At 54.2% G+C, this 26,485-nt stretch overlaps 10 protein-coding genes across 10 annotated transcripts; 3 read left to right on the top strand and 7 right to left on the bottom strand.

Moving 5' to 3' along the window:
• Positions 1 to 243: 243 nt before the first annotated feature.
• Positions 244 to 1,171, bottom strand: AYO20_06396 (hypothetical protein; the record flags this gene model as incomplete). The annotated part of the gene is made up of 4 exons (XM_022644687.1): positions 244 to 564; positions 617 to 722; positions 768 to 981; positions 1,036 to 1,171. The coding sequence occupies 4 exons, from the start codon at positions 1,169 to 1,171 to the stop codon at positions 244 to 246; spliced, it is 777 nt and encodes a 258-aa protein (XP_022499355.1).
• A 981-nt stretch (positions 1,172 to 2,152) lies between these two features.
• On the top strand, positions 2,153 to 4,038 carry AYO20_06395 (hypothetical protein; the record flags this gene model as incomplete). Its single annotated transcript, XM_022644686.1, has 4 exons — positions 2,153 to 2,709; positions 2,775 to 3,158; positions 3,259 to 3,703; positions 3,892 to 4,038. 4 exons carry the CDS (start codon positions 2,153 to 2,155, stop codon positions 4,036 to 4,038), a joined length of 1,533 nt encoding a protein of 510 aa, XP_022499354.1.
• Positions 4,039 to 4,614: 576 nt separating this feature from the next.
• AYO20_06394 (hypothetical protein) lies at positions 4,615 to 6,591 on the bottom strand (the record flags this gene model as incomplete). The annotated part of the gene is made up of 4 exons (XM_022644685.1): positions 4,615 to 5,340; positions 5,417 to 5,601; positions 5,691 to 5,898; positions 5,959 to 6,591. 4 exons carry the CDS (start codon positions 6,589 to 6,591, stop codon positions 4,615 to 4,617), a joined length of 1,752 nt encoding a protein of 583 aa, XP_022499353.1.
• A 991-nt stretch (positions 6,592 to 7,582) lies between these two features.
• AYO20_06393 (hypothetical protein) lies at positions 7,583 to 9,619 on the top strand (the record flags this gene model as incomplete). The annotated part of the gene is made up of 1 exon (XM_022644684.1): positions 7,583 to 9,619. One exon carries the CDS (start codon positions 7,583 to 7,585, stop codon positions 9,617 to 9,619), a length of 2,037 nt encoding a protein of 678 aa, XP_022499352.1.
• Positions 9,620 to 9,832: 213 nt separating this feature from the next.
• AYO20_06392 (hypothetical protein) lies at positions 9,833 to 11,515 on the bottom strand (the record flags this gene model as incomplete). Its single annotated transcript, XM_022644683.1, has 1 exon — positions 9,833 to 11,515. One exon carries the CDS (start codon positions 11,513 to 11,515, stop codon positions 9,833 to 9,835), a length of 1,683 nt encoding a protein of 560 aa, XP_022499351.1.
• Positions 11,516 to 12,240: 725 nt separating this feature from the next.
• Positions 12,241 to 13,888, bottom strand: AYO20_06391 (hypothetical protein; the record flags this gene model as incomplete). Its single annotated transcript, XM_022644682.1, has 5 exons — positions 12,241 to 12,731; positions 12,810 to 12,899; positions 12,997 to 13,224; positions 13,305 to 13,614; positions 13,706 to 13,888. The coding sequence occupies 5 exons, from the start codon at positions 13,886 to 13,888 to the stop codon at positions 12,241 to 12,243; spliced, it is 1,302 nt and encodes a 433-aa protein (XP_022499350.1).
• Positions 13,889 to 14,556: 668 nt separating this feature from the next.
• On the bottom strand, positions 14,557 to 16,552 carry AYO20_06390 (hypothetical protein; the record flags this gene model as incomplete). The annotated part of the gene is made up of 2 exons (XM_022644681.1): positions 14,557 to 16,006; positions 16,113 to 16,552. 2 exons carry the CDS (start codon positions 16,550 to 16,552, stop codon positions 14,557 to 14,559), a joined length of 1,890 nt encoding a protein of 629 aa, XP_022499349.1.
• Positions 16,553 to 17,104: 552 nt separating this feature from the next.
• Positions 17,105 to 19,280, bottom strand: AYO20_06389 (hypothetical protein; the record flags this gene model as incomplete). The annotated part of the gene is made up of 8 exons (XM_022644680.1): positions 17,105 to 17,621; positions 17,689 to 17,782; positions 17,897 to 18,156; positions 18,243 to 18,553; positions 18,625 to 18,695; positions 18,759 to 18,826; positions 18,888 to 19,014; positions 19,076 to 19,280. The coding sequence occupies 8 exons, from the start codon at positions 19,278 to 19,280 to the stop codon at positions 17,105 to 17,107; spliced, it is 1,653 nt and encodes a 550-aa protein (XP_022499348.1).
• Positions 19,281 to 19,752: 472 nt separating this feature from the next.
• On the bottom strand, positions 19,753 to 22,215 carry AYO20_06388 (hypothetical protein; the record flags this gene model as incomplete). Its single annotated transcript, XM_022644679.1, has 1 exon — positions 19,753 to 22,215. One exon carries the CDS (start codon positions 22,213 to 22,215, stop codon positions 19,753 to 19,755), a length of 2,463 nt encoding a protein of 820 aa, XP_022499347.1.
• Positions 22,216 to 24,013: 1,798 nt separating this feature from the next.
• On the top strand, positions 24,014 to 26,131 carry AYO20_06387 (hypothetical protein; the record flags this gene model as incomplete). Its single annotated transcript, XM_022644678.1, has 4 exons — positions 24,014 to 25,041; positions 25,130 to 25,327; positions 25,393 to 25,569; positions 25,699 to 26,131. 4 exons carry the CDS (start codon positions 24,014 to 24,016, stop codon positions 26,129 to 26,131), a joined length of 1,836 nt encoding a protein of 611 aa, XP_022499346.1.
• Between the last annotated feature and the right edge of the window lie 354 nt (positions 26,132 to 26,485).

The raw sequence follows: 26,485 nt of genomic DNA, 5'->3' as shown, positions 1-26,485 counted from the left end.
GCCGCTGAACTTCTAGGCCAAGCCACTGCTCAATCCCTAGAACTCGGTGGGTGGAAAGACCAACATGCCTTGGTCGCCAGCGTCCACGGTACTGTCGTACATTTGACCGTCGCAGACATAAAAGAGTTGTATCTTTCCCATCTCCATAGCCCAAAAATGCCGATAAGTGAGTGCTTGTTTGTGGGCAGATCTCAGGGATATAATTTGCGAACGCGGCAGGGGTGGTTGTGGAATCCAAGTCTTTTATGGCAGTTTTCTCTCGTCCAAGTATTTCAGCATCCTCAGCAGAAGCATCGCTACGTCCTTCCTACCATCCGGAATCTTCAGATCGTAGATTGTGGAGCGACAGACTTGTAAACGTAGGCTCGGTCGTTGATGTTTGCGAAGAGATTCGATGTAGCCTCGGGTGATGCGGGCACTAGCCAAGTGCAACGCCGCTCCGGTCGAGCACACCACAAAGCTGATAAAGTCATCCATTTCGGGTCGTTGAGTGAACGCAAGAATTGCTTGGGCAAGGATTTGTTGAATTTCACGAATCTTGTCGTCATCAGACCCCCTTAAAGCCTGCAGTCTGTGCTTAGCAATAGATTCTTCATGGAACCTGGTTTCTTCCTACCAAGAATGTCGCGACCGGGACGAGAGTCCACTGGTCTTGTATGAAAAGTCCATCGCACTTAATTCGTAGGCCTCCAATTTTCAGAGGTTCGGCCCTTTTTGTGACTCTATAATTCATCAGTTATCGTCCATTTCTCAGCTGTGTCCCATACAGTCCAGTCCGCCTGGGGCTGAAACTCAACAGCACGTCCACAAGAGACTCAATAAGACCGATCTGTACGGGAGGATCGTCCGCGACTTCGAGAACTCGATGGAGATGGCTGAAAACCCGACGGAAAGGATTTGTTCGATTTCTGGAACGGCAGTGGAGGAAGTTGAGCACATCTTGAGTGGGGATCAAAAGGCATTCTAGGAATTCATTGTCGGCTGAGATCGCAAGTCAGAATTCATCGCGCATTGGGCAGAGATTGTACCACGTACCTTGATCGGTTTCTACTGTGATATCACTCAGGAATATGAAAGGTTGGCCGTCGTCCACCTGTAGAAAGTTGAGATGATTTGGAGTCCACTTGTCAATAGGCTGGAGCAAAATCGACGGGCTCTGCAGGGTCGCCATGGTGGTGCTAATGAGAAGGTGACTCGGCATGCGATTTCAGCCTTTGACAGCGCGAGGCCAAGTTTTGATCACGTGGCTTGGCGACATTACCTCACCCATGTGAAAGAACGTGTAAAAGCATATTAGAACTAGCTAGATCTATCAACTACCTAGGCTCCACTACTAAGGACGGCGACCATCACATCGGCAACAATATCAATCTCGGCACGGAGGTCCATGTGGGGTGAGAGTGGAACCTTTTGAGGGGGACAAATCCCGAGGCTCTATGCTCCTTGTGTATCGAATTTGCATAGTTGTCTGTCTTTCTGGCTACGTGCTGGTAGGTCGATGAGTACAGTTCCCATACCGAGTAGTGGTGAGCCTACAAGATATATCACGAAGAGGACCTAACCCTGCTGTTGGTCCGTCTATGAAGACAGCTAAAGGATCGCCGGGAAACGTTTTCATCGAGTAAAGGATGTCAGAGATATTCACACTTTCGCCCAGGCAAAATCTTTCACGAAGGCCCAGACACTGCGCCTTATCCCGTCCCGAACTTCCTGGCTTTAGCGGTCTCATTTCAAATCCAGCTCGTGCGGGAACTCAAGACAGGATGCTGATGCCGAAGCACAACCATTTAGTACTTCAGCGACCACTTGTTTACCTGCCAGGGATGGTCTAAAAGGGGGCTTTTGCTACCGCCAGGCACAACTTCTAGCAGAAGGTCGACTCTCTCTCAAGTGCCGGGCTGATGTGGAGGGAAAGATCCGGGGAAAGACGTGGAGTACCAGTCGATCCCGGACCATTGCACGGGTCACGAATACTATGTGTCCAACCAACACTTCTGGGTCACTGAAGAGGTAAATAAGTGTACAATGTCGGGAGCTGAATACTTTGTTTCTTCTGGCTCCTCCTCCCCCTCTTCCTCTTCCTCTTCTTCCTCTTCCTCCAGACTTGTTCATTTCTTTGTATGGTATAGAGCATACTCTGCAATCATCCAAAATGTTTTCGGATCCTTTCAGATATCCACTTCCCTTTTTGCTGCCCTGGGCACTCCTTCCAAGCCTTGCTGTTCTCTATCTGCTCGGTTGGATCGTCTATTGCCGGACCTTGCATCCCCTGGCCAAGATCCCGGGCCCTTTTCTCGCGTCCGTCTCGAGACTATGGATCATGCACCAGACCTCGCACGGCAAGATGCAAGACGTGCAACGCGAGCTGCACAGGAAATACGGCCCCCTGATCCGCATCGCTCCGAACGAGATCGCCTGTGCCGACCCCGAGGCGATCCCACACATCTACCGGACGACGAACGCGCTGTCAAAGTCTGACTTTTACCCTGTCTGGGGAAACAAGTCGTTCAGCAAGTACCCGGACCACTTCAGCTCCACGGACGAGAAACTCCACGCCCAGCGGAGACGGATCGTCAGTCATGTGTACAGTCTGTCGAACGTGCTGCGGTCGGAGCGGTACATTGACAACTGCTCCAACCTCTTCATGCAGCGTGTTGGGGAGTTTGCCGACCGAGGAGAAGCATTCGATCTCGGGCAATGGCTGCAGATGTGAATCTTCCCCCGCCCTCCCAAGTGGTCAGGGCATATACACTAATCCCTTTGCACCTACATAGGTATGCCTTCGACGTCGTCGGCGAGCTGTACTTTGGCAAAATGTTCGGCTTCATGGAGTACCGCACCGACTACGAGTCCTACATCCAGTCCCTCGACGCGCTTCTCCCCGTGCTCGCCGAGACGGGCCTGGCACCGACTTACATGCGACCTTTTATACTCGGCACCTCGCTGCTTAGTCCTACGGTCCGAAAGGCGCTCAAGGCCATTGACCACATCGCTCAGGCGGCGCGTGACTGTGTCAACAGGAGGCTGCAGGCTTTGTCGACGGGCAGTGAGGACGTCCGGACAGACCTCCTGCAGCAGCTCTTTGACATCTCGCAGGAGAAAGGGGAGAAATACGACTTCAAAGTGGGGGAGATTCAGTACGAATCTTACGTGGCAATGTTGGTCTTGTCTTGTCTTGTCCATACTAGCTAGTCCTTGCTTCATATCTTGCAAGAGCTTTCGCACGTCCATGCTGACAGAGACCTCTCCCTCTTGTAGATTTGCCGGGTCTGACACCACCGCCATCGCCATGCGCTCCGTCCTTTACCACCTGATGAAGAACCCGACCGTGTACAAGGAGGTCATGGCCGAGATTGACGACGCGGACGAGCACGGCCTCCTCAGCAACCCGATCCAGTACTCCGAGGCGGTCAAGCTGCCGCTCCTGTGCGCGTGCATCAAGGAAGCAATGCGTCTCCACCCCAGCGTCGGCCTCACCATGCCCCGCGTGGCCCCCAAGGGCGGCCTGGTGCTCTGCGGCGAAGTCATCCCGGGCGGGTATCGCGTCGGCATGAACGCCGCTGTCGTTCACCATGACCAGAGGATCTTTGGCGCCGACGCGGCCGAGTTCCGGCCCTCGCGCTGGCTGACCGCCGACGCCAAAACGATGGACAAGTACATGCTCCATTTTGGGGCGGGGACGAGGACCTGTATTGGCAAGAATGTATGCCCCGTCAGACACTCTTTCTTGGGTCCCTTTCGCCCTTTCCTGCGCTATCTCTCCTCTCCTTTATCTTGGGTAGAAGGAACCCCATTGAAGAAACAAAGACGAGATGGTAAAGGTACCACTGACTAACTTCCTCCTCTCGCAAGCAGATATCTCTGAGCGAACTACACAAACTCATCCCGCAGCTCCTGCGGACGTTTGACCTCGAGCTGGCCACGGACAGGCCGTGGGAGACGCAGAATTTCTGGTTCAACAAGCAGACCGGGCTGGCTACGCGGGTCAGGCGACGAAGGGATCGTGTCGCGCTGTCGAATTGGTTTTTTTATGTTTGATGTTCGGTTTGAGAAATGATTGAGGATTCTATCTGCTCCTTTTTCTAGGACTTCGGTGCCGGCATCTTACCTAGTCTTCAGTGTAGACGTCGGGTTTAGTTTGAGATTTGGACTACTTGGAGATGGTGCCGTAGCATGGCTATACATATGTAAGAAGTACATAAGTTGCATAGGTGGGATTGAAAAGACAGAGTAACGAGCAGGGAGTGTGTCTCTATGCAGATGGCCCTGCTGGTATCGTGATAAATTACGTGTCCAAGTATGAATGCCCGGATCCTTCTAATCATGATACCTCCAGATCGTCAATGTGCTTAGGTAGCTTGTCAAGCAGATACAGGTACTGTACGTGGACATTGACCTGGCGAGATGACTGCGACACCAGCCGAATACATGTTATTCGCGGTGCCGACTTGATGCCACCTGCGCGTTGAATGGGGTAGAGATGAGCGTAGAGTGTGGCATCACCATTCTCCCATCATGTCCTGTACTTGGACTTTTTCTTGTAGGTATGCATCAGACATGCATGGATAGATGTAAAGTATGTTATATGTAGCTCTGATCCACGATCTCCTGACCTCAAACATTAATTCTCCAAGCATTTTTATCGTACGATCGCGGCCAGATGCCATTCTTCCCGGGAGCCAGGATGCCCTTCGGATCCAGCGCATTCTTGATGGTCTCGTTCAACTTCATCTGGGCATTGTCGTTGAAGCTGTACGTCGCGGCGATCTGGTCCATCAGGGCGAGATGTGTCCGGTACTCGCCCCAGCCCCGTTTCGCCGCGTCGTCGATCAGCGTGGCTATGAGTTTGTGGGCCTTTTGTCGCTGCTCCGGGTCTTTGCGGTCAAAGACGATGCACACGATGTGATGCATCTCACGCATGCCGATCACAAAGGTGCCGATGAAGTCGAACCCAAACTCCTCGCTCCGTCGCCGGGTCAGCTCGTACTGCGCGACGGCGTCGTCCCCGCCGACTTTGGCGATCGGGCTGAAGAACAAGTGTGCCCCGTTCGGGAGCCAGTCGACCCATTTCAGCTCGTCCATGGTGGGGATCCCCTGGAGGGTCTTGTCCCGGATCTGGAGCACCTTGTTCTGCGGCATGTCTTCGGGGAAGTAGAACTTGGCCCCCGGGATCTGGGAGAAGGACGCCTTGACCACCTGCCACATGGCTTCTCGAACGGGCGCCGGTCCGTACAGCGCGCCGTAGAAGTTCCACCTCCCCAGACCGAGCTCGGCGGCGATCGCGTCGATTTCTTGGTCGGTGAGTGGCTTGTCGGATTGCGAATATTTCTTACGGTTTCCCTGGTCAGCCACTGTTAGCCAGCTTTTCTCTTTTCCTCCCCAGAAGGACTCGGCATAGCTATTTTCCACGGCTTACCATGACTGCAGCGTCCAAGAGGACATGTCGTATCGTGGGTACGTTCTGCAAAACCATCCCGACTCTCAATGGGCGGATGATCTCAACCGCCTGGTGAAGATCGTTGTCCTTGGGAAAAGTGATCAGGTAGGATTGGTATCCGCCGGGATTGGTCATGAGCCACATGCCCATTTTGACAACGACTCCTGTTCTCAGGTGTCAGTGGCATTGCGTCGTCTCTGTGGCTGGCTTCTTCTTCTCCTCTTCCTTCTCTTCTGGAGGACATGACACTCACCGAGAGATGACTGCGAGAAAATGCCGTCGTTGTACGGACCGAATCCATAGTTGAACAGTTGCCACGCCGTGTTACTTGGTTGCTCTTCAGGTGGAAGCGAAGGATCAGCAGCTGGGTTAGGAAGCGCTCCCATCCCGGTCCGCAGCAGAGTCCCGTCCGGCAGAACCACCTCGAGGCCACAATGCATCATCCAATGATCACCATAAGGCTGTTTGCTTGATTAGCAATACGGAACCCCTTCAAATTTCGAAAGACCATGGATACGAACGGTGTAGCCAACTCCTCTTTCTATTGTGTTCCCCAGGACTGATCCACCGCCCAGATCTGGGACATCCACCCACAGCCTGTCCCGCAGGCTGTTCTTGACCAAGTAGTCGTGGAGTTCCTGGAACGTGACTCCAGGCTCGACCAGGGCGTAGGCACCGTCGACGTTGACCTCGATCACTCGGTTCATGTTCTTTCCCATGTCGAGGCCAATACTCCCGGGCACCCTGGGGGCAGCACCACCGTAGCCGACGTTCCTGCCGATGGAAAAGGGCCACACAGGGATTTCGAATTCGTTGCACAGTCTCATGATGGCCTGAACATCGGCGACGTTCCGCGGGGCCACGGTGGCCGAACTGACAAAGTAATCCTCGTCGAGGATGTGGAATATGTCGCGCGTCTTGCTCGGGTTCAGATAGCTTTCGTCGTCCGACACTCCGGGCGAGGTGACAATGGTGACATTTTCCTGCCCAACAATGTCCTGCACGCGGCAGATGAAGGTTTGGAACTGTTTCGAATCGATCCCCGGTGGCAGCACCAAAGGGTCACCTGCGTTTCGGGATGCCGTGCCATTAGGTACTCGGCCGGTGGAGGTACCATTCGTGGTGGTAGTGAGGATGGGAAGATCAGAAGTCATTCTGGCAAGATCTCAAAAGTCCTTTGATGGGGATGTTTGCACAAAGAAAGAGAATCCCCGTCCGATATATCTCGTCCCCTTTCCCCCCCAAGCCACCCATTCTTATGTGTATCTTTTGAGTATGGAAAGCCTCGTTCCATGTGCCGAACCTGGACTGAACGAGGCTAGTACGGCACGGAGCCTCATGTGGGGGAAGATCTCGCTTCAATCGGCATTTCTGCCATTCGACAAACAACACGAGGACAATTAGAGGCTCATATTGCGGAGCCTGTGGGGGCCCCGCATCGTCGGCTCTTGACCCCGTGGGAGAAAAGGTTGGGTGTCTTGGGTGTCTTGGGTGTCTATCCGCGAGAATGACCGCAGCTCCAAGAGTTCCGGGAGGGGCGCAGTGAAGCAGCGGGTTGCGGGTTTCGTTCGATTCACACCCCAGCATCACTGATCACTATTTTCCACTGTTTTCCATCTTTCAACACTCGCACAGAAACAGCCGGCAGACCCTGTCTGTTCTTGTGTCATTGTCGTCATGGCCTAATCACTGCCTGGGTCGGGTTTTCGTACCTGTTTTTTTTCCTCCCCGCCAGAGACTCAGTCCCCCAAGCAAAGCTGGAAATAACACATCTCGATGGCGCAAAAAACCCAGCAGGCGAGTCAAGAACCCTTCTGTCCTATCTGCGGCACGACATACAGCCGCGTGGACCATCTTCGACGACATCTCGCATCCCACACCGATAACTACCCATACTCGTGTCAGTCATGCGGCAAAAGCTTCAAACGAAGAGACGTTCTCACGCGTCACCTCCAAAAATGCCCCAGCAACAAAAGTCCTCGCGACTCCTGGCCGGCGTTGAATCAGAAACCAAAGACGCGTCGAGAGGCATGCGACCAGTGCGCCCGGCTGAAGCGAGGTTGTAACTCGGAGCGGCCGTGCAAGTCCTGTGCTTCGAGGAAGTCAACCTGTACGTACGCAAGGCTGAACGAGCAGTTGTCGGACATGTCTAGCTCAGAGACACAGCTAGACACAGACAGCGCGCCACCCAAGATAGCCATGGAAGCGCCAAAAAGCTCGGTCACCCTTGTCGAAGAGGTTGGACAACAAAGTCCATTGGACACTCACCAGATGTATCTTCAACATCGAGAGTCTGCTTTCTTCCCGTCCTTGAACGGACTCGGTGACCAGAGCCACTCGGCTGATCGAGCCTGTGGTCTAGCATACTCCACAGATGCCAGTGATCTGGAAGACGACCCTGCGGATTCCTTTGATTTTCTCGCCCGCTTCACAACCAATGACTCTGGAATGAGCGACGCCTTTGACGTGGACAGTACCCTAGTGGCACAGGATCCTTCTTCAGTCGGGGAGGACTCGTGGGAAGGTCTGTCTGACCGATCTTCATACCCCGTTAACGAGGCGCGAAGCATTCTCTTTGAGCAGCACTCGAAGACAGCGAGAGAGCACACTCGACAGATCAACCTCGACTCTCTTGGTATGGAAGAATTCCAACATGTCACGGGTACCCTCGAAATGGAATTGAGCAAAGAAGAATTCTGTGTGTCGCCACCATTCGAGATAGACGTGTCGAACCCCAGCCCTGTAGGACCACCATCGGGTTCCTGGCACCGGAAACCATCCTCCTGCAGCGAGCCCATCTCTTCTGGGACCCTGAGCAGTGCCCTGGCGTTGAAAAGCCATGAGATTGTCGTTGCCATCAAAGCCACCGCCCGGCGTCGTGGCTCGGCTGCTGCCACGTCGGCCATGGGTGACTGGTCCACGCTCAAGGAAAGCGCCTGCGTCCATTTCTTTCAACCGAGCAATCTTCAACGCTATCTGGAGTATTACTGGGTGCTGTGGTACCCGAACTGGCCAACCATCCATAAACCTTCTTTCAATGCTGCGACGTGCCCCTGTCGACTCCTCGCGCCCATGGCCGTGATCGGTGCGTCTTTATCCCCGCATCGCTCGGATCGCGAAAACGCCAAAGTTTGGTTCGACATGTTGGAGGAAGTGGTGTTCGCGGACGAGGCAATTTTTCCCCCAGGGACGTCGGTGGCGATGCCATCCTGTCCTCCGGACCAGCTCGAGGCCAGACTGCACTCTCTCCAAGCCGCGTATGCTGTGTGCCTCTTCCAAACCTGGGAGGGCCGAGATACAACAGCAAAAGAGCGAATCCGCAGACGACGCTTTGGCTCGTTGGTTTCAACGGCCCGCTGTCTCATGAGACACGCCAATCACGGTCAACTCGGGACGTACAGATTCCAGGACTTTTCATGGCAGACGTTCGTGCTCCGTGAACAAGTGATCCGCACCGTCATGTACGTGTTCCTCCTCGACACGGCATTCACCATCTTCAACAACCTGCCCCCGAGGATGATCATTCGCGAGATGACAAACGACCTGGCCTGTCCGGAGCCTTGTTTCCAGGCGGCCACCGCCCAAGAGTGCTTCGATCAGATCCGGCAGTGGACCGCTCGCCCACGCCATCCCGCATGCACCTCACTCTACGCCGCCATCCGATGCTTTCGGCAGAGGACCATCGACCCGGCCACCCAGCGCTCCCTTGCCGAGACTGGCGTCCTCAACCTGTGGACGATCGTCTCCGCCTTCCACAATTACATTTTCCACATCGATCCAGGCTTTGGGTCCGAATCCCAAGTCGAGGCCATGGAGAACGCCATCGCAAACTGGCGAGTCATCTGGAAACTCGGCCTGACGTTGGATGGCTCGCGAGGCTCTCGCAAATCCGCCACCACCACCTCTACCGAATCGAACCAGACAGCTGGGTCCGGATTGGATTCAACCGAGTCCTGGAAGCGGACAGGCTTCATGCGAAAGGCCCCAGAGTACTGGCTGCTGGCACAGGTCAAACTCAAGAGGCTGTCGTCGGCCCAGAGAAGCCTCGAAGCCGCCGAAAGTCTGTCGGGCATCAACAGCTGGCTTTGCAATGTTCCTGGAACGATCCTGCCGAGATACGACGAGACGAGCATGGAGCAGCTCAGCGACTTTATCAGTAGCTTTGGGGCCATGAGGGTGTGACACGAAGGAGGGAAGAGGGGCAGAAAGAGAGAGAGAGCAACCAAAGCTTCTACTGCTAGGGCTAATTACAGGAGACTATTCATTCACTTCATACCACCCAACCCCATCATGTCACTACCAGAGTTACAAAGAAACATGCAACCTGGTCTTGGTCTTGACTGATTTTTTGCCGTCCGCGTACAATGCAACACAGTCCACCCCATCCCATCCTATCTACAGCTTGGCCGCTCGCGGATTCCCCCGAGACATTTTGTCTCTGAGCACGCGTCTGAGGATCTTACCGGACGCCGACTTGGGGATCTCGTCGATGAAGTCGATCTCGGCGATCCATTTGTGCCGTGCTTTCCGCTCTTGGACGTACTTGATCAACCGTCCCCTTAGGGCATCGAGATCCTTTTCCCTCTTCTGTGTGGCCTGCTGCTTCACGACAATGAAAGCCTTGGGATGCTCGCCGGAGAGCTCGTCCTTGACTCCCAGCACGGCCACGTCCTCGACCTCATCGTGGCCCAGGAGGAGGTCTTCGAGTTCCGCGGGCGCTACGCCGATGCCGTTGACCTTGATCATCTCCTTCAGACGGTCTGTGATGCTCACCATGCCCTCGTCGTCGATACTCCCAATATCCCCCGTGTGGAGGAACCCTTCGCTGTCAAAGGTCTCTTCGGTGGCCTTTTTGTTGTTCAGGTAGCCCATCACGATCTGCGGTCCGCGCGCCCAGATCTCGCCGGGCTCGTTGACGCCGCACTCCCGGCCGGTCTGCGGATCGACGAACTTGACCTCGGTCGACGGCACGATCGTCCCGACCCGCGTTGCGTATCGGAAATCATACATGTCGGGCGGGTGCAGCGTGATGCACGAGCACGACTCGGTCATGCCGTACCCTTGCTTGAATCCAATGTTGGGGAAGTATTGTTGGATCAAGGCGAGGATCTCGGCGGACAAGGGCGCCGCGCCGGACATGAGTCGCCGTAACGAACTGAGGTTGTACCGTCGAAGAAGCGCCGGGTCGCGGACCATGCGGATCAAGATCGGAGGCACAAGCAGGACTTCCTCGAGCTGGTAGTCCTGGATGCTCTGGAGTGTGTCCTCCATTGTGAAGCTCGGGAGGAGGTAGACCTCCGCGTTCAGAAAGACGGGTAGGTGGAGATGGTGGACGAGGCCCGTGATGTGGAAAAGGGGCAGGACCGTGAGAATGCGCCGGAGAGACGCCGGGGTCATTCGTCCCACCTGCAGACATTGGGCGATGATGTTGGAGTGGCCCACCATGACGGCTTTGGGCAGGCCTGTCGTGCCGCTGGAGAAGGATAGAAACGCGCAGACGTCCCTGTTTTGTTTGTCCGGGGGTATTCTATACGCCTCGACCTGGCTGGTGCCGTACGACCTGCCGATCTCGAGCAACTCCGCCAGCGTGGTGAAGTTCTCTGCCGCCCCGTAGATCAGGAAGACATGCTCCTGCGGGATCCCGACGCTCCTCGCCGCCGCCACCGCGACCGAGAGATTCGGAGGCGCGGTGAAGAGGAACTTGGCCTCGGCCGTTTTCAGCGCAAACGCCAGCTCCTCGGCGTTGTATGCCGGGGACGCGCCAGAGACTATCCCGCCCGCGCGCAGGGTGCCGAACATGACGCAGGGATACCACACCGTGTTGGGCGTGAGGATCCCCACGGTCTGGCCCGCCTGCAGACCGTACCGCCTCACCAGCGCCGTCGAGAGGTGCGTCGTGTGCACCTTGAGCTCGTCGTAGCCGAGGCGTTCCTTTGTGATTGCGTTTGTGAATCCGCCCAGTTTCTCGCCGCGCTGCTGTCTCTGCAGTGGGCTGTATTCGGAGTCGAATAGCCACGTCCACACCGGGAGGTTGGTGGGGACCTCGATCGGAGGGAACGAGGATTTGAAGATTGGCATGGCTGGAGTACAACTGTCCTGACCTGACCTGAATAGAGTGATGTCTGTTGTCTCGTCTGTACGAGGAAGTCTGTTCTCGAAACCCTAGAAATCTAGGACAGACAGCGCGTAAGAGGCATATAGATAAGAAGGAACACTACTGGCACTGTCAGGAACTTATGACCACCTCGCCCGTCCCGACCATGGGATTTAGTCTTTTTCCAAATCGACCTCCCCAAGCATATGGAGCAAGGGACCCAAGTCTCTCGCGGAAAAAGGGAGGTTTTCAATTCGCCACTTTTCTTCACCCACCGGCGGGGACGTGCTGTAACTAAAACTCACCCCATCCCCCTCGTATTGACAAGGTATTTCCGACTGCTCGCCCCCCTCCTAATCCCGAAAAATGCCCAGTTGGGGATGGAGGATGGAGGTGTCAGGTAATTAATTAGTGGATGTTTTTTCGCCGAGTAGATCTGTCTTTTGTCCCTTGGGATAAGGATTCCTGATGCTGGAGGGAGGGGTAGTGAAGCATTGTTAGAGAATGTTTAGATGTGGCTGTGAAGACTGTCAGGATTGTGATGGGTTGTCTGTCACCAGAGGTATAAATACGATGAGGATGTATGTGTCAATGGACCAGGCCTAAGAAGGTGTCCTCGTTCTTACGGAAAGGGGCTGACAGGTATAAATCCAGCTATAGCAAGTCAATCAGGTACATGTATGTAGACAAGGCTGTCCTGTCCCCCCCTTTACAGTCTGCTCAGATTCACACCCACGCCCGACCGCTTAATCTCCTCTCGAATGGCCAAGTCCGACAAGATCTCGTCACTCCCACCTCCCACCACCAACGGCCTGAGGTCCCGACTGATCTGCTCGATGCGCGCCCCCCTCCCGGTCTTGTTGTATCCCGCCCCGCCGAGCACCTGCTGCGCTTCGCGGTTCACCCGCTCCAGAACCCGCCCGGCCAGGACTTTCAGGTTCGCCAGTTGCCCGCCCAGCCGTGCGTCCTGGGCCGCGGCCTTGTCCATCGTGTGCAGCAGGTACGTCAGCTCCTCCATGTGCGCGTGCGCCGAGTTGAGCAGTCTGCCGAACGTGGAGAACTTCCACCGGATCACGGGGCTCTCGATCAGTTTGTGCCCAAACGTTTCGCGGATGATGGCGTGTCGGAAGGCGTCTTCGGCGCAGACTCGTGCCAGGCGGAGACTTGCACAGGCGAGCCAAAGGCGTTCGTGGTTGAAATCTATTGCGTGGCCAGGAGATTAGTGGTTACGCCTAGTCGAACTTGAGCTCCTTGGAGAGGCTCTTGTGGAATACATACTGGACATGATCATGGGAAACCCTTGGTTTTCTGAACCCAGCAGATTCTCCACGGGTACCTCGACGTCGTCAAAGTCGATGTATGTCGATCCTGCCACGCTCAGTGTGTGGTTAGTTGGAACAGTCCAGCGTTCGTCCTCAGCCTCCAACAACGCTTGCTGAAAGGACTGAGAGGGTCAGACACTCACCACTGGCTGATACTCCAGAGTTTTCCATCCGACGACATGTGACGCCTTTGTTCTTCATGGGGACTATCAGCACTGAGATGCCGTTGGCGCCAGGGCCGCCGGTCCGCACAGCAGTGGTGCAGTAGTCCGCCCACAAGCCGTTGGTGATCCATTTTTTCGCACCGTTGACTACATAGACGTCGCCGTTTCTCGTCGCGGTTGTCTGGATATTTGCGACATCCGATCCAGCTAAAGACAAATATATGGTTAGCTCAGGCCGATCGCAGAGGTGCTAGGGCCTTGGATATGGAGGACACGATTCTACCTACCATCAGGCTCGGTGACCGCGAGGGCGAAGCGTATATCTCCTCTCAAGATGCCTGGCAGGAACTGTCGCTTCTGTCGTGCCGTCCCATAGTTGACAAGCGGTGGTGCGCCGTAGATGTTTCCCCCAGTCAAGCCCCAAACCACGCCCAGGTAGCCGCACCGCATGATCTCGTCGATGCAGATCAAGTCGTGAAAGGCGTCCCATTTGTCCAGCGGGATATCTCCAGGCAACCGGATGCCTTTGGCGTATTCTTTGTCCAAGGGGAAGACCGACACTGCCGTATATCCAAGGTCTGAATGCTTCCTGATGACCTGTAGAGTACATGGATCGTGAGCCTCCTAACAAATTTCCATACCCTCTTGGATATAACTAGGGTGAGGGATACAGCAGATCTCAACTCACCTCTGCAGGGACGTGGCCTTGTTTCTCCCACTGCTCGCAATACGGAGTGATGTGGTCATCCACGTATTGACGAACGTCCTTTCTCAGCTGTCTATGGCTCTCGTTGTAATAGGGCGAGACGCCCCGAGAGTACCACAAGGGGTCGGCATAGGGGAAAGACGAGCCAAAGGTCTTTCCTGCCATCGGGTTATAGGCGATGTGTCCGTGTTTTGCTTGTTAGCCTTGCGCAAGTACCTCGCAAGATATCTGTGCACAGGATCGAGGATCGATTCTGGACTGGAGAGTATAAATCTTTGGTCCACCGCCGGTTTCTAGCTCCAAGGGGGGTTTTCAGGGATTGCGAGGAAACAACAATCACAGACAGTCTTTGTAGCGCGGGCCCATACTCGAAGCCGTCACCGAGGCCTGATCTACCAGAGTCTGACATAACAAGGGCCAACTGCGCGCGGGGTGACGGTGTGGAGGAGTCGGGCGTTCGAGCGACACGGAATCATCAATCGGGAATGGATGATCGGAATTGCAAGACTAAGTGATTACTAGGCGTAACACTGGCCAGTACTGGCTGTGAGGCAAGATCGGCATTCATTCTCCATGTAACACGGACCCCTCCCTGGGTGGGTTGTTCTTGTGGTTGCGTCTCTGCGCTTGGCTCAGCTTGTATACGGGTCTTCAGCGTTGGCAATGAATTGTATGGCCACCCATGTCCCTGTGTATATTTGCATACCCCTCCTGCTCGCCCTGTCTCGAACTGCATGGCTAACATTTGGCTAACCATAGGAGAGTCAATGGGTAATGGAGAGAGAAAGAAGATGGGGTGGTTTACAAAATGTCGATGACCATAGATTCTGTACCTACAACTTGCTTTTACGGCCCTGGCCATCATTATCTGTGGTCAACTTGCGCCCTTGGTACACCCCGTGCCAGTCTACTTCCTTCTTTCCCGCCCGGAATGCCTTGGTGCCGATCTGAGCTTCCTCACTGGGCGCAATCATCCACTCGAACACGTCTTTGATGACTTTGTCTTGACGCTCGTCTCCTGTGTATCGCCACGCCGCGGCGACCAACTCCTTGGTACGAGCTGATGCCTGCGGAGCGGCGTGGCGGAGGTATTTGTCGAGATAGTCTTGTAGTAATCGATCCAGGTCGATCTGGGTTCGGTCCGCGACGGCTGTGGAGGAGGGCGGTGACGAAGAGGAGGCGCTGCTGGTTATAGCATGGATGACTCCGACACGATGCAGTTCTTGCACCGTGACTGTTCGACCGGTCAACATAGCCTCGCGGGCAAAGCCCACCCCCCATTCGCGCACGACAAACTTGGAGATGGTGGCAGGGCACAGGCCCAGTTTGACCTCGGTCATGGTAAATGTCGCATTGGCCTGGGCTAGGCGAATGTCACAGACAAAAGCGAGGCCTGTGCCGCCGCCATACGAAGGTCCGTTGATCAGTGCGATGGTGGTTTGAGGCGTTCTGTCGATGGCTTCGAACAGTTTGTAGAGACCGTCGAACTGGGCCTGTTTCGAAGCGGCGTCTGCTCCAGCAGCCGTGGCGCCGCCGCCGCTGAGGTCCATGCCTGTGCAAAAGTACTTGCCTTTGCCTGTGAGCACAATGTGGAAGACCGAGGGGTCCTTGGAGAGCGTCTCGAACAGTGTCGTCAGGTGGGTGAGCATTGTCCTGGTAAGAGCGTTGCCATTGCGCGGTCGATCCAACACAATCTTGACCGTTGATCCGTTTCGGAGCAGCTGATACTCTGGATCTTGTTTGACCATGGTCCATGTCCTCGTAGGTTGAGTTCTAGGGCTGTCTTTGGCCGGCACGGCGTTGCGTTTCGAAGAGATTGCCGCACCTGCTCGGCTGCCATCTGGTTTCCCCAGCTTCTCGTTGATCCAGTGACCGATCTCAGCCAGTTTCTGTAAGTCCACGCCCGTCGCAATCCCCATCCCTTCCAGAGTGTAGACGAGGTCTTCGGTGGCAAGATTCCCCTTCGCCCCGGGACTGTACGGACATCCTCCTAGGCCGCCCACGCTGCTGTCGAACGTGCGCAGACCAAGTTCGTAAGCTGTGACGGCATTGGCCACCGCTTGGCCGTAGGTGTCGTGGAAATGGCCCGCCAGGCGATGAGCAGGGATGTATTTCAGAAGTACATCGAGTAGCCGCCGGACGTGGGCCGAAGTCCCCGACCCCGTGGTGTCGCCGAGACTGACCTCGTAGCAGCCCATGCTCAGCAGGGCTTGTGCCACGGTCAAGACGTCGTGCGGCTTTGTCGGGCCTTCGAATGGGCAAGAAAAGACGCAAGAGACATACCTTTACCGCCAAAATCCATGTCAATGTCAGTATTTATCACCGAATGGGGTGTCCCTTTCTGACTTCTTCCTGTCTGTTTTACAAGTACGGAATGTCTTCAACTTACCCTCGCACATGGATGCCCAACTCCCTCGCCTTCTGCGTCACTTCGCTGGCCCGCTCCAGACCCTCCTTGACGCTGCAGTTGCTGTTCCTGCGACTGAACGCTTCAGTCGGGGAGACGAAGACTCCTACTTCCCGCGCGCCCGCATCGGCCGCGGCTAACAACCCTCTGAGATTGGGAACCAGGACAGAGTACCGCACAGAGGAGGTGTCCGCGGCGCGGTCTTGCATCTCCCGTACCGCGTGCATGACGGCGTCGTGGTCGGCGAGCTGGGGGATCCATCGCTGCGGCGCGAACGAAGTCGCTTCTATACACCGCAGACCCGTCGTGGAGAGTCTTTTGATGAGCTCGATTTTGATTTCCGTCGGCACGATCTCCTCGATCGCTTGTAGCCCGTCTCGGGGACCGACTTCGACGATGCGTACGGCTGGGGTGTCTATCATATTGTTCAAGGAGCTATTGGGATCTCATAAGAGCCTCTTGCCCATGCTGGATAAAGTACAATAATTGTGTTGGTGCGGTTCTGGACCAAATCGCTGTGGCCAATGCGCTCGCTCAAGGTGTTTGTTTCCGCAAATCAATTGCCGTATGTAGGATGATCGGATTTGTCCAAAGCCGAGCCACACCTGCTAAAAACCCCCCTTTCAAGATCCTAAATTTATCCGGCGACCCTCCTCGAGATTGAATTCTGATACACATGGTCATAAGCATCTCAGAAGGGGAAAATTACTAAATCATTGATATGGCCACTTTGGCATCAACGAAGACCGGCGGTATGAAAGTAGTCGTAGGGATTCGGTATACAATCGATGTATCGTTGCGTAAAGCCCCAGGACTACAGCCCGTTGAAGTACGTGCCTGTACCTATAGCCGTAGGCTCCAAATAGCAGAGATAATACTCATTGACAGCAACTGATAGATAACTCCTGCCGTGTTCTCAACAACATTTAGAGCCATGCCGGTGTCAAAACATCCAGGCATGCCTCGTCATATCCCTATATCCTCGCCAGATTCATCGACCCTGGATTGGCCGTGATCGGGGTATTCTTCACCACCTCCAGACACATTCCCAGGATGTCTCTCGTGTCTCGCGGGTCGATGATGCCGTCGTCATGCAGGTACGACGAGTACCTGTACGCGGTCGAATCGCGGTCCACGCCGGCCTTGAGCTCCTCCGTCTGCGCGGACAGGTCCGCTTCGTTGACCGGTCGGGACGACCGCTCGGCAGAGGTCCGCGTGATGCTCTCCATGACCCCGGACAGTTGTTCGGGCCCCATGGCCGAGCAGCGACTGTTGGGCCACGCGAACAGAAACCGTGGCTTGAAGGCCCGTCCACACATGGCGTAGTTGCCGGCCCCGTAGGACGCGCCGACGAGGACGCTGATGTGCGGAACGAGGCTGGTGCTGATGGCACTCACGAACTTGGCGCCTTTCTTGATCAGGCCTGCCCGTTCGGCTTTCAAGCCCACCATGAACCCCGTCACGTTATGGAGGAAGATGATGGGAACTTTCCTGAGATGGTTACAAGAAGGGTTAGATCCCTCGAAATCATCTCAGAGTGATTCAGTGGACTTCTTACATTTGGTTGCATAAATGGACAAACTGTGTCGACTTGTCTGACTCGTCCGGACTGATTATCGGTCTCTGGTTGGCGATGATTCCCGTCAAATGCCCTAGCAAACACGGCCAGAATCATGGCAGAATTAGTCAGGTGGTATGTAAGGTATAGGAAAGGAACTCTGGTTATTATATCTGGTGGCTCTGAGGAAACTCCCCACTGTACATACCATGAATATAAGCCCAAGCTGTTATCATCGCCTTGCCCCATAGCGGCTTGAACGACTCCAGCCTCGCATCGTCGACGATCCGTAGGAGGACTTCCATCATGTCCAGCGGCTGACGAATGTCGGGATTCACGATCCCATACAACTCGTCCGGATCATAGAGCGGCGGCCGTGGAGGCACTTCAGGTTGACTATATCGACCGACGAGTCTCGCTGCCGTGGTCGTCAGGACCCATTCTCTGGCTTTCTGGATTGCATCAAATCTACACCAACGTGGTGGCGGCTTTGTTAGTTTCCAGCTCTTGTTCGACAGGAAGGAGGTTTAACAAGATGACCTGATGTTTCATACTCATCGACAGCCAGCTGGTCCGCTAATCCTGTAACAGTAGCATGCATTTCGGCACCTCCGAGGTCCTCTGCATCCACCGTCTCCCCTGTCGCCATTTTGACCAACGGCGGCCCACCGAGGAAGACATTGGCCTGGCCTTTGACAAATATCGTGTAATCGGACAATGCGGGATGATAGGCTCCCCCAGCCGTCGAGCCGCCAAATACTACCGCGCACGATTGGTGGCCCTTTCTGGTGCGGACGGAGAGGTCTCGAAATAGCTTTCCTCCATACGGAAAGACGTGGAATTGAAGGGGCAGATAGATGCCCGCCTACATGTGAATAGACGGAGGAATCAGCGCATGCTCAGATTCACGGGTGCGGATCTTTCTTCTCAACTTACCGAATGGACGAGTGCGACGATGGGAAGGTTGTTCTTCGTGGCGACGTTTGTGGCCCGATTCTGTTTTTGAACTGGCAGGAATCGTGAGCTAGGGGTTCAAGACCGGGGGAAATGACTGTGTTTGGTAGGCTCACCCGTGAAATAGTTCCACGCGCCGCCTTTCAGAGACGGGATATGAGCTATTATCATCGTGGGAACATTGCTATATTCGTTGTATCAGCGTCCTGGGCGCTTCAGGTAACCAAACGGCTGGATATTCGTACTTGATCAGGCCAATACCCGTTATCAGGCTCGCTGCTGGGGAGGAATCTGGATTCTCGTAGCCAGCGAATGGCTGGAGTTCCAGGAAGGGCGAGTCTTCGTCGAGGAGAAGAGCCACTCGCTCACGCGCTGTCGCAATGGGAATTAACAGGTCTGTTTGCTTCCGGGAAGACGGGCGTGGAATCCATACCTCGGAGCTGTCCTCGACCTGTGTGCTTCAACACGCTGTTCGCGCTGCCCTCGGATGCACTCGCTCGAAGGGCATTTTGATATGTTTCCAGGATCGGCTCCCACCGTCTGACATTCTCCAAGAAGTCCTTTGATCGTTTGTTGACCTTTGTCGTAACCTGGGGGAAGGAACCAACGACGCGCGCTGTTGTAGTTGAGGTCGACATGATCCCTTCCCGGATTCGATACTCGTTGCGAAACAGAAGGGCTTCCCACTTCCCACAGCTTGGAAAAGGTACGCTGGTCTTCTAGTCTCAACTGTGAGTGGACAAGGTAGCGTGGATTGGTTGATCGGAAATGGCTCCAGCGGCGGCTGGTCGGATGCGGAATCCTTCGTCGCAATGCTGATCGACAGTGCCTGACTCTTGACTAGTCGACACGGCAGATGGTCGGCATTATAAAACCAGGCGTGTCTCACTATTCTTTTGAATTCATTACCCCGCTCGTGTTATAATGGTCAATGTGAGACTGGGACACTCGTTGTATGGACGGTAATCACAAAGCCACATGAGAATGTCCCAGCCTTTGATGCAGAAGAAGAAGGCCTTGTTTTGAAGTGATCTCCCATTTCTTGCAAATATCTCTAGATGCCCCTTAATATATGTATATGCGATTTACAGTAACCCAAAACGTCGCCCACTACTGCCCACCCTGACCACCTTTGTCGACTGCAGATCCTTCTTGTAGAACCTGACATAGAACAGAGTCTTCCTCAACAGCATCGCCCGTCGCTAACGTTGACCGGAACAGCCCATCTGCCATGGCCGAGACCTTCATTTCCATCTTCATCGACTCGACAATCAGAAGCACGTCGCCAACTTTGACGGCCTCACCATTCTGCTTCATCACCCTGAGCACTTTGCATGGCATGAGAGCCTTGTATGTTCGCTCTGGGTCAGAGTCCAGCGCGTCCCTACCCCTAAAATACTGACGACGAGACTCTGCAAAAGAGAGCATTGAATACTGCTCGAGCATTATGTTGGTACCTAGCGCCGGGATGTGGCAGTATAGACGACGTGGTCGCCTTTCGTCAACGGCCGTCCCGCTTAGAGGGCTGGTCGCGACATAATAGGATTGTCTTCTATTGCCATTCTCAACGACGAGGTCAGATATTGCCCACTCCAATTTGCCGGGTTTGTTTGACCCAGTGGCTGTGGTGTTCTCCACGGTTTGACGGTATGAGGACTGTACCACACGCGCTTTGCGAGTCGGGGATGACGCCGGGTCCTGGCTGTCCGACATGTTCGCAAAGATCTGCCGAAAGTGTCTGATGAAGGGAGCACTGTCGCTCTCGCCATCTCGTCGACTTTTCTTAACTTCTAACGTTGGGTCTTTAATGCTGAAAGGCTGAATATTGTACAGGTCACAGTCTACGGAGTTGCCTCCTTGAAGCCAGTTGATGTAGAAAAACAAGTCCGCATCCTCGGCGGGCCTCGTCGCCACGCTCTGGACAGACACGATATCTGTCAGCCTGTTACTCTGGTCATGGATCTGATTGCGAAATCCGGTACGAATGCTGCTGAAGGGCCGGTATCGCCGCTCGGGAGTCACACGTCGTGCCAGAAGAGTAGGCACAATGCTCGCTCGCATCGCGTGATCCGAGAAAGACTCTGGGAGCTCAAAATGGAGCAAGTCCGGCCCATGCTGGGAGATGAACTGCGTCGAGTAGGTCCCGTCGACAAAGTCTGGTTGGAGCAAGCATTGCTGCAGAAAATGCTGGTTGGTCTTGACTCCGATGCAGACCGTGTGTTTAAGAACATTGAGCATCTTTGAAATTGCTTCCTGGCGGGTAGTTGCCCACACCACGATCTTTGCAATCATAGAGTCGAAAAAGACGCTAACCTTTGCACCCGTCTGCAGTGCCGTCTCGAACCGTACGCCCTGTCGTTCAGAGTGCTCGAGAAACTCTGTCCCTGGAGTCCAGCGAAGTATGAGACCGGAATCTGGTAGGAAATCTTTCCCGGGATCCTCAGCGCATAGACGACACTCGATTGCGTGGCCGAGAGTTGATTGTATTCCCTCTCTGAGAGTATCGTCTTCCGCTAAAAGACCCCCCGAAGCAATGTAGAGCTGTAGGGCCACGATGTCAACCCCTGTGGTCATCTCCGTGATTGGGTGTTCGACCTGGATCCTGGTATTGACTTCCAGGAAGTAGAATGCACCCGTTCGAACGTCAACCATGAACTCCACCGTGCCAGCGTTTTCATACGCCATCGATTTGGCAATCAATTGGGCAGTTTTTACCATCCTGGTCCGGACAATATCTGGAAGCCACGGTGAAGGCGCCTCTTCTACAACTTTCTGGTGCCTTCTTTGGATGGAACACTCTCGCTCATACAACGACAAGACGTCGCCATTCGCATCGCCCACAATCTGGATTTCGATGTGCTTGCCATGCTCGATGTACTTCTCCAGCAAGCAGTCCGCAGAGCCAAAGGAACGTAGAGCTTCGGATTGGGCACGGTTGAGTTCTTCGTGGAGATCCCCTGCGTGGTGCACGATCCTCATCCCACGACCTCCTCCTCCAGCGGCAGCTTTGATCAGGATGGGATAGCCAATTCTTTCCGCCTCTGCGGCCAATATCGCTTCGTCTTGACTCGAACCATTGTACCCTGGGATCAATGGGGCCTCGGGCACATGCGTGAGCAGGAAGTTCTTAGCTTCGCGCTTGTCTCCCAATGCCAGAATGGATTCCGGGGAAGGCCCAACCCAGATCAAGCCAGCAGCCACAATAGCTCTAGCAAAGTCAGCATTTTCGCTGAGATAGCCGTATCCAGGGTGAACCGCATCGGCGCGGACATCGAGGGCTGTCTGGACCAGTAAATTGATGTCCTGATATGGGCTCTGCTGGCCTTGAGACGCATGCCCAAGGCATATCGCTTCCTGTCCAACACTTGCGTGCAAGCTGTCACGATCCTCCTCTGTGTAGACGACGATGCAAGCGATACCTAGAGCCTGTGCTGTCGCCACGACCCTGCAGGCTATTTCGCCACGGTTCGCAACGAGGAGACGCCGAATATGCCGTCCTTTATCGGTTCTCGGCTTCGCCAGGTATAAGTTCGGCCTTGCACGCTCAAACGTTGGACTGTGAGAGCTTGGCATGGTGTTTCCTCTATGAGCCCTGACCAGGAAGTCTGAGCAATCGTTTAGCAGAGAAGCATATAACTGCCTATGCGTCGCCTGACAATCAGTCCTCGCAGAAGGCTTTCAGTGTAACATTGCGGCGGACGGGTGTTTGTAGTTGATCATGTGGGAGCAGGACTGGTGTCGAATCGGATGCTACACGCGCATTGGTTTCCGATCTGCTTAGCCTACTCGTTCTGGTGGCACGGTAGCCTGAAAAGCGCGCAGAAATTTATTGAGCCGCCGGATTGCAGGTATATAGAGTGAAAATGAGCAAGGTAAATCCGGCTATAATAATTCGCTCTTGGAGCTAAGGACATAAAGCCCACAAGCGAATCAGTCGACCAACTTGTTGGTGATCTCGGCACAAGGACGCCCAATTACCAAAATCTCAAGTCGAAAGACGTGTAACAGGCGCCGACATCCATATCAGCATCCAAAAGAGATCCTTGATCTTGGAGCAAGTGTTTGAGGCGGGGCAAAACGCGGGAGACTTGGCACGGAAATCCAAAAGTGGATTAGCACGTCGCCGGATCGGAATTTTATTTCGAATCCCGATCCTGTCAGGTGGTCCAAAGAATGGTCAGTATTGCGCCGGGGAGGCAAGCATCTGTCCGTTTGAATTTATCAAGCGACTATCGCAGAGTAGTTGTGCAGCTTCCTCCTGATATGCACGAGATTGTGCCTGTCTTTGTTCTCCGACCGATCGGTTCTGTTACCTTGGGAGAAAGGCTCTACTTCTACCTTTCATTTAAAGCTCTATGATTGGCCATCTCTATATCCTGTAGTCTAGCCAATCAGGGAAGTCCACCCGGTGTTGCAAACAAGTGTGGGTCTCTACCAGACGAGCATCGCAGACACATTCACACAGGCGTGTGAGTGTGGGAGATGGGTGCTTAGTTCTACAAATATTTCCATGCATGTATTGTCTAGACTCGGGGCCCAAATGCTGGAGATTCTTGGCGTTGTATACCCCGGTACAACCACGGTAACACGGGTAATGGATATTATTCCCCCGCATTTTCCTCCAATCCTCCGCTCTCCGAAGAGTCTAGAGCTCCTGCAGGGTCATTTCGGTGCTTTAAACCCGCCTCGCCGTACAGGACACATGGGCGGATATGAACAGCCCACGATACGTCTGAGCTTCGAATTCCGTGTCGTGGGTGTTGTTGAATGCTCCCTTATTCAGTTCCAGCTCGGATTAAAGCTGTCATTTCCATACTGCGCCAGCCTCTTCTTGTCCTCATTGGATAAGTATGCAGTCTTCAAATCCATTAAACGGTATACCCCCGACTCGGAATGAGCCTGCAAAACGGAAATACTCTCCCCACGCATGCCTCGCATGCCGTAAATCCAAAATCAAGGCAAGTCTCCAGAGCAGGTCCTTCGCATGTGCACCATGCCCCTGTATCCAAATCCCGAGTTTTGAGAAGGCCTCGGCGTCTGATGGTTGGGTAGTGCAATAACGGCCACCCACGTTGCTCCAACTGCACCTCCCGCAATATCGACTGCGTGATTGGGGAAGATCGTCGGAGGTTAGTATGATGCTGTTACCTGTTGGTTATCGCTCTTACAGGCTGCCCGTCACAGATCTTCCTCCAATGCAACCAGGCCCGTCAAGAGCATCGCCGCTCGGAATCTGACTGATAGCCAGCAGTCCAGCACTACACAGAATTCGAGCCCAGGAACTACACTCGTGAACAGCACTTACACACCCCTGGTTGATAGTCAAGAGGATGTCCTGCAGAATTTCCTGCTATCGAGTTGTGCTCAGGATATGGATGTGGCTGATGCAGAGCTCCTCAACTGCTCAGACGCCGGCCACAATGGAGATGTGGATACGCTAGGACTCTGGTTCGAGATGACAGGCTCTGATATAGATGTCGAACCGGACAAGAGTACGTCAGTACTTGCACCTCTGTCGATTGACACGCTCTCCGAGGCAATAGCACCTGGACCGTTTACAGAGCAATGTGACACACTGCCTGATCTTGGAGGTGCCAAGATACCTGGTGCCAGGAACGAACAGAGTAGCAATCGGCGGTCGAACGAGAGCTCCGCAAGCCAGGTTGTGTCAGGCGGCGGTCAACCAGATACTATGAGGGACTCGCAACGGATTGAAAACGACGCAACCGAGCAGCTAATCAGTCGCTTCGGCCGGTTACGTATCGCCGAGGACGGTCTTCGAAGATACTATGGGGCGACGAGCAACCTTCACCTCACACAAAATCCCTTGGTCTATTGTTTTCAGCCAAACATACGCACGATAGCTTCTCATGGCGAGACGGACCTTACGCGGGCAGGATTGCAGTGGAAAAGCGACCCTACATACGAAGAGCATCTCACCAAGCTTTTCTTTGCGTGGCATAACTCGCTGCTCAACATTGTCAATGAGACCATGTACTACCATCACCGAGCACTGTACCGGGCGGGCGTGCCGACAGCATACTTCTCTCCCACGTTAGAAAACGCCGTTCTGGCCGTGGGCGCCTCCTACTCCAGCCAAAGACTTCCCGGTGTCGACGACCCACCAGAGTTCTTCGCGTACCGCGCAAAGATACTGCTCGAGATTGAGATGGACAGTCCATGCATGGCTACTGTACAAGCCTTGGGCACTTTATCGGCCCACGAGGCGGCATACGCGCGGGACTCTCGCGGCTGGCTGTATTTAGGGATGGCGGTCCAACTCCTGTCGGACCTGGGACTGCATCTCGATTTAGATGCTACCTTCGATTCGAAAAAGGAGTCGGAAGAGCACACCAACCTGCGTCGGACTATATTCTGGTCGACACAGGCTCTCGATACGTAGGTGATCTCCACTCTCTGATCTCGTGGTTCTCACGAAACTGACTTACCTTTGTTTTTGTCTTACCAGCTTGTGGAGTGTCTATAGCGGCCGGCCATGTTCGATGCGCTACGAGGATGTTTCTGTCCCAGTTCCACAGCCGGTCACGACAACGCTCTGGAAGCCTTATATGGAGCACAACGGTGTCTTGAATCTTGACAAAAGCCTAGACCCGTCCGCCGTGGGCGAGACACATCTATATCTCGTACAGCTATGCAGCAAGATCCGGAAGATGTCCAAAATCCTGTACTTTGGCCCTCTCTCCCCTGGCTCTGTTGACCCCTCTATAAAAACGATGAAAAAACTAACAGTTCCATTCTGACCAGGTACTCGGGCTTGCACACTACGCTTACAGACACGACCTTCTTCTTCGTCGACAACATGACGCGGGAACTGCAAAGTTGGCACCAAAGCCTGCCAGAGAAACTGAAGATCGACCCGTCGTTTGACAAAAATAAGCCTACATTGCCAGCTGTCTTGGTGCTTCAGTAAGTTGACACTGCACCAAGCACGCCCTTTGTCTTCTATCTCATCTTCCTGTGGTTAACACCTTTTACTCTTTCTCCTCTCCCCTCGGCAATATGACAGAGTCACTCACCTTTCATGGCGTGGGGTAGTATGCAATTCCACGAAGTCATGATCATGCTTCGCCGGCCGTTCATCTCGCCGTCAGCCCCGAACACATCGCACGACGGCATGCTCAAAGACAGCGCCGAGATCTGCGAGGCTTCGGCCACGGCCATCTGTCGACTGCTGGTCATGTACCGCCACCAGTGGGGGATGCGGTTCATGCATCCGCAGATCGTCTCCATCATTCTGACCGCGGCCATGATCCACGTCCACAACTGCTGCATCTACTCGAGAGACAAGGGCATGCAAGCCCACGAGAACATCTCTCTCTGCTACAGCGCCCTCGGGGAGATGTCGTACTTCAACATCGCGACTCGCTCGCTCGAGACAATCATGTCCCTGAGGCGTGATTGGCAGAGTCGGACGTTCACGGGCATCGGCAAGAAGCGGCCTGGCCATGATATACGCTGCGGAGGTTGATGGATGTGGTCGAAAAGGGTCTGAGAATGGATCACCCGGAAGTTTGGATCATATCAACCCAGCAAGTGGTTTTCTAGGGCAGGGTATGAAATCGGCGGCAACACAATTGTCGTGAATATGCTACGGCGTTTGTTGAATCATTATTCATCCCCGTGCTACTTGAGGGAAAAGCGCACGAATACGACATGTCGTCCGTTAGAGAAACTAATTGAAAACATATCTCCTTTTCTAGATGCATTCCTAGTCGCTTCTTGAAGGAGATGGCTCTTGTGGTCTGTATTTTTCACAATGAAAATATCCTTGTTTGCCTCTAGTATCTTATCGGCTGTGTTGGCTGGAACTTGCCACGACTTT

The sequence above is a fragment of the Fonsecaea nubica genome (genome assembly GCF_001646965.1).
Source record: "Fonsecaea nubica strain CBS 269.64 chromosome Unknown Scaff40, whole genome shotgun sequence".
NCBI classification, from domain to species: Eukaryota; Fungi; Ascomycota; class Eurotiomycetes; order Chaetothyriales; family Herpotrichiellaceae; genus Fonsecaea; species Fonsecaea nubica.
Note: the sequence above shows the minus strand (reverse complement) of the source record. Positions and strands in the feature narration are given on the sequence as shown.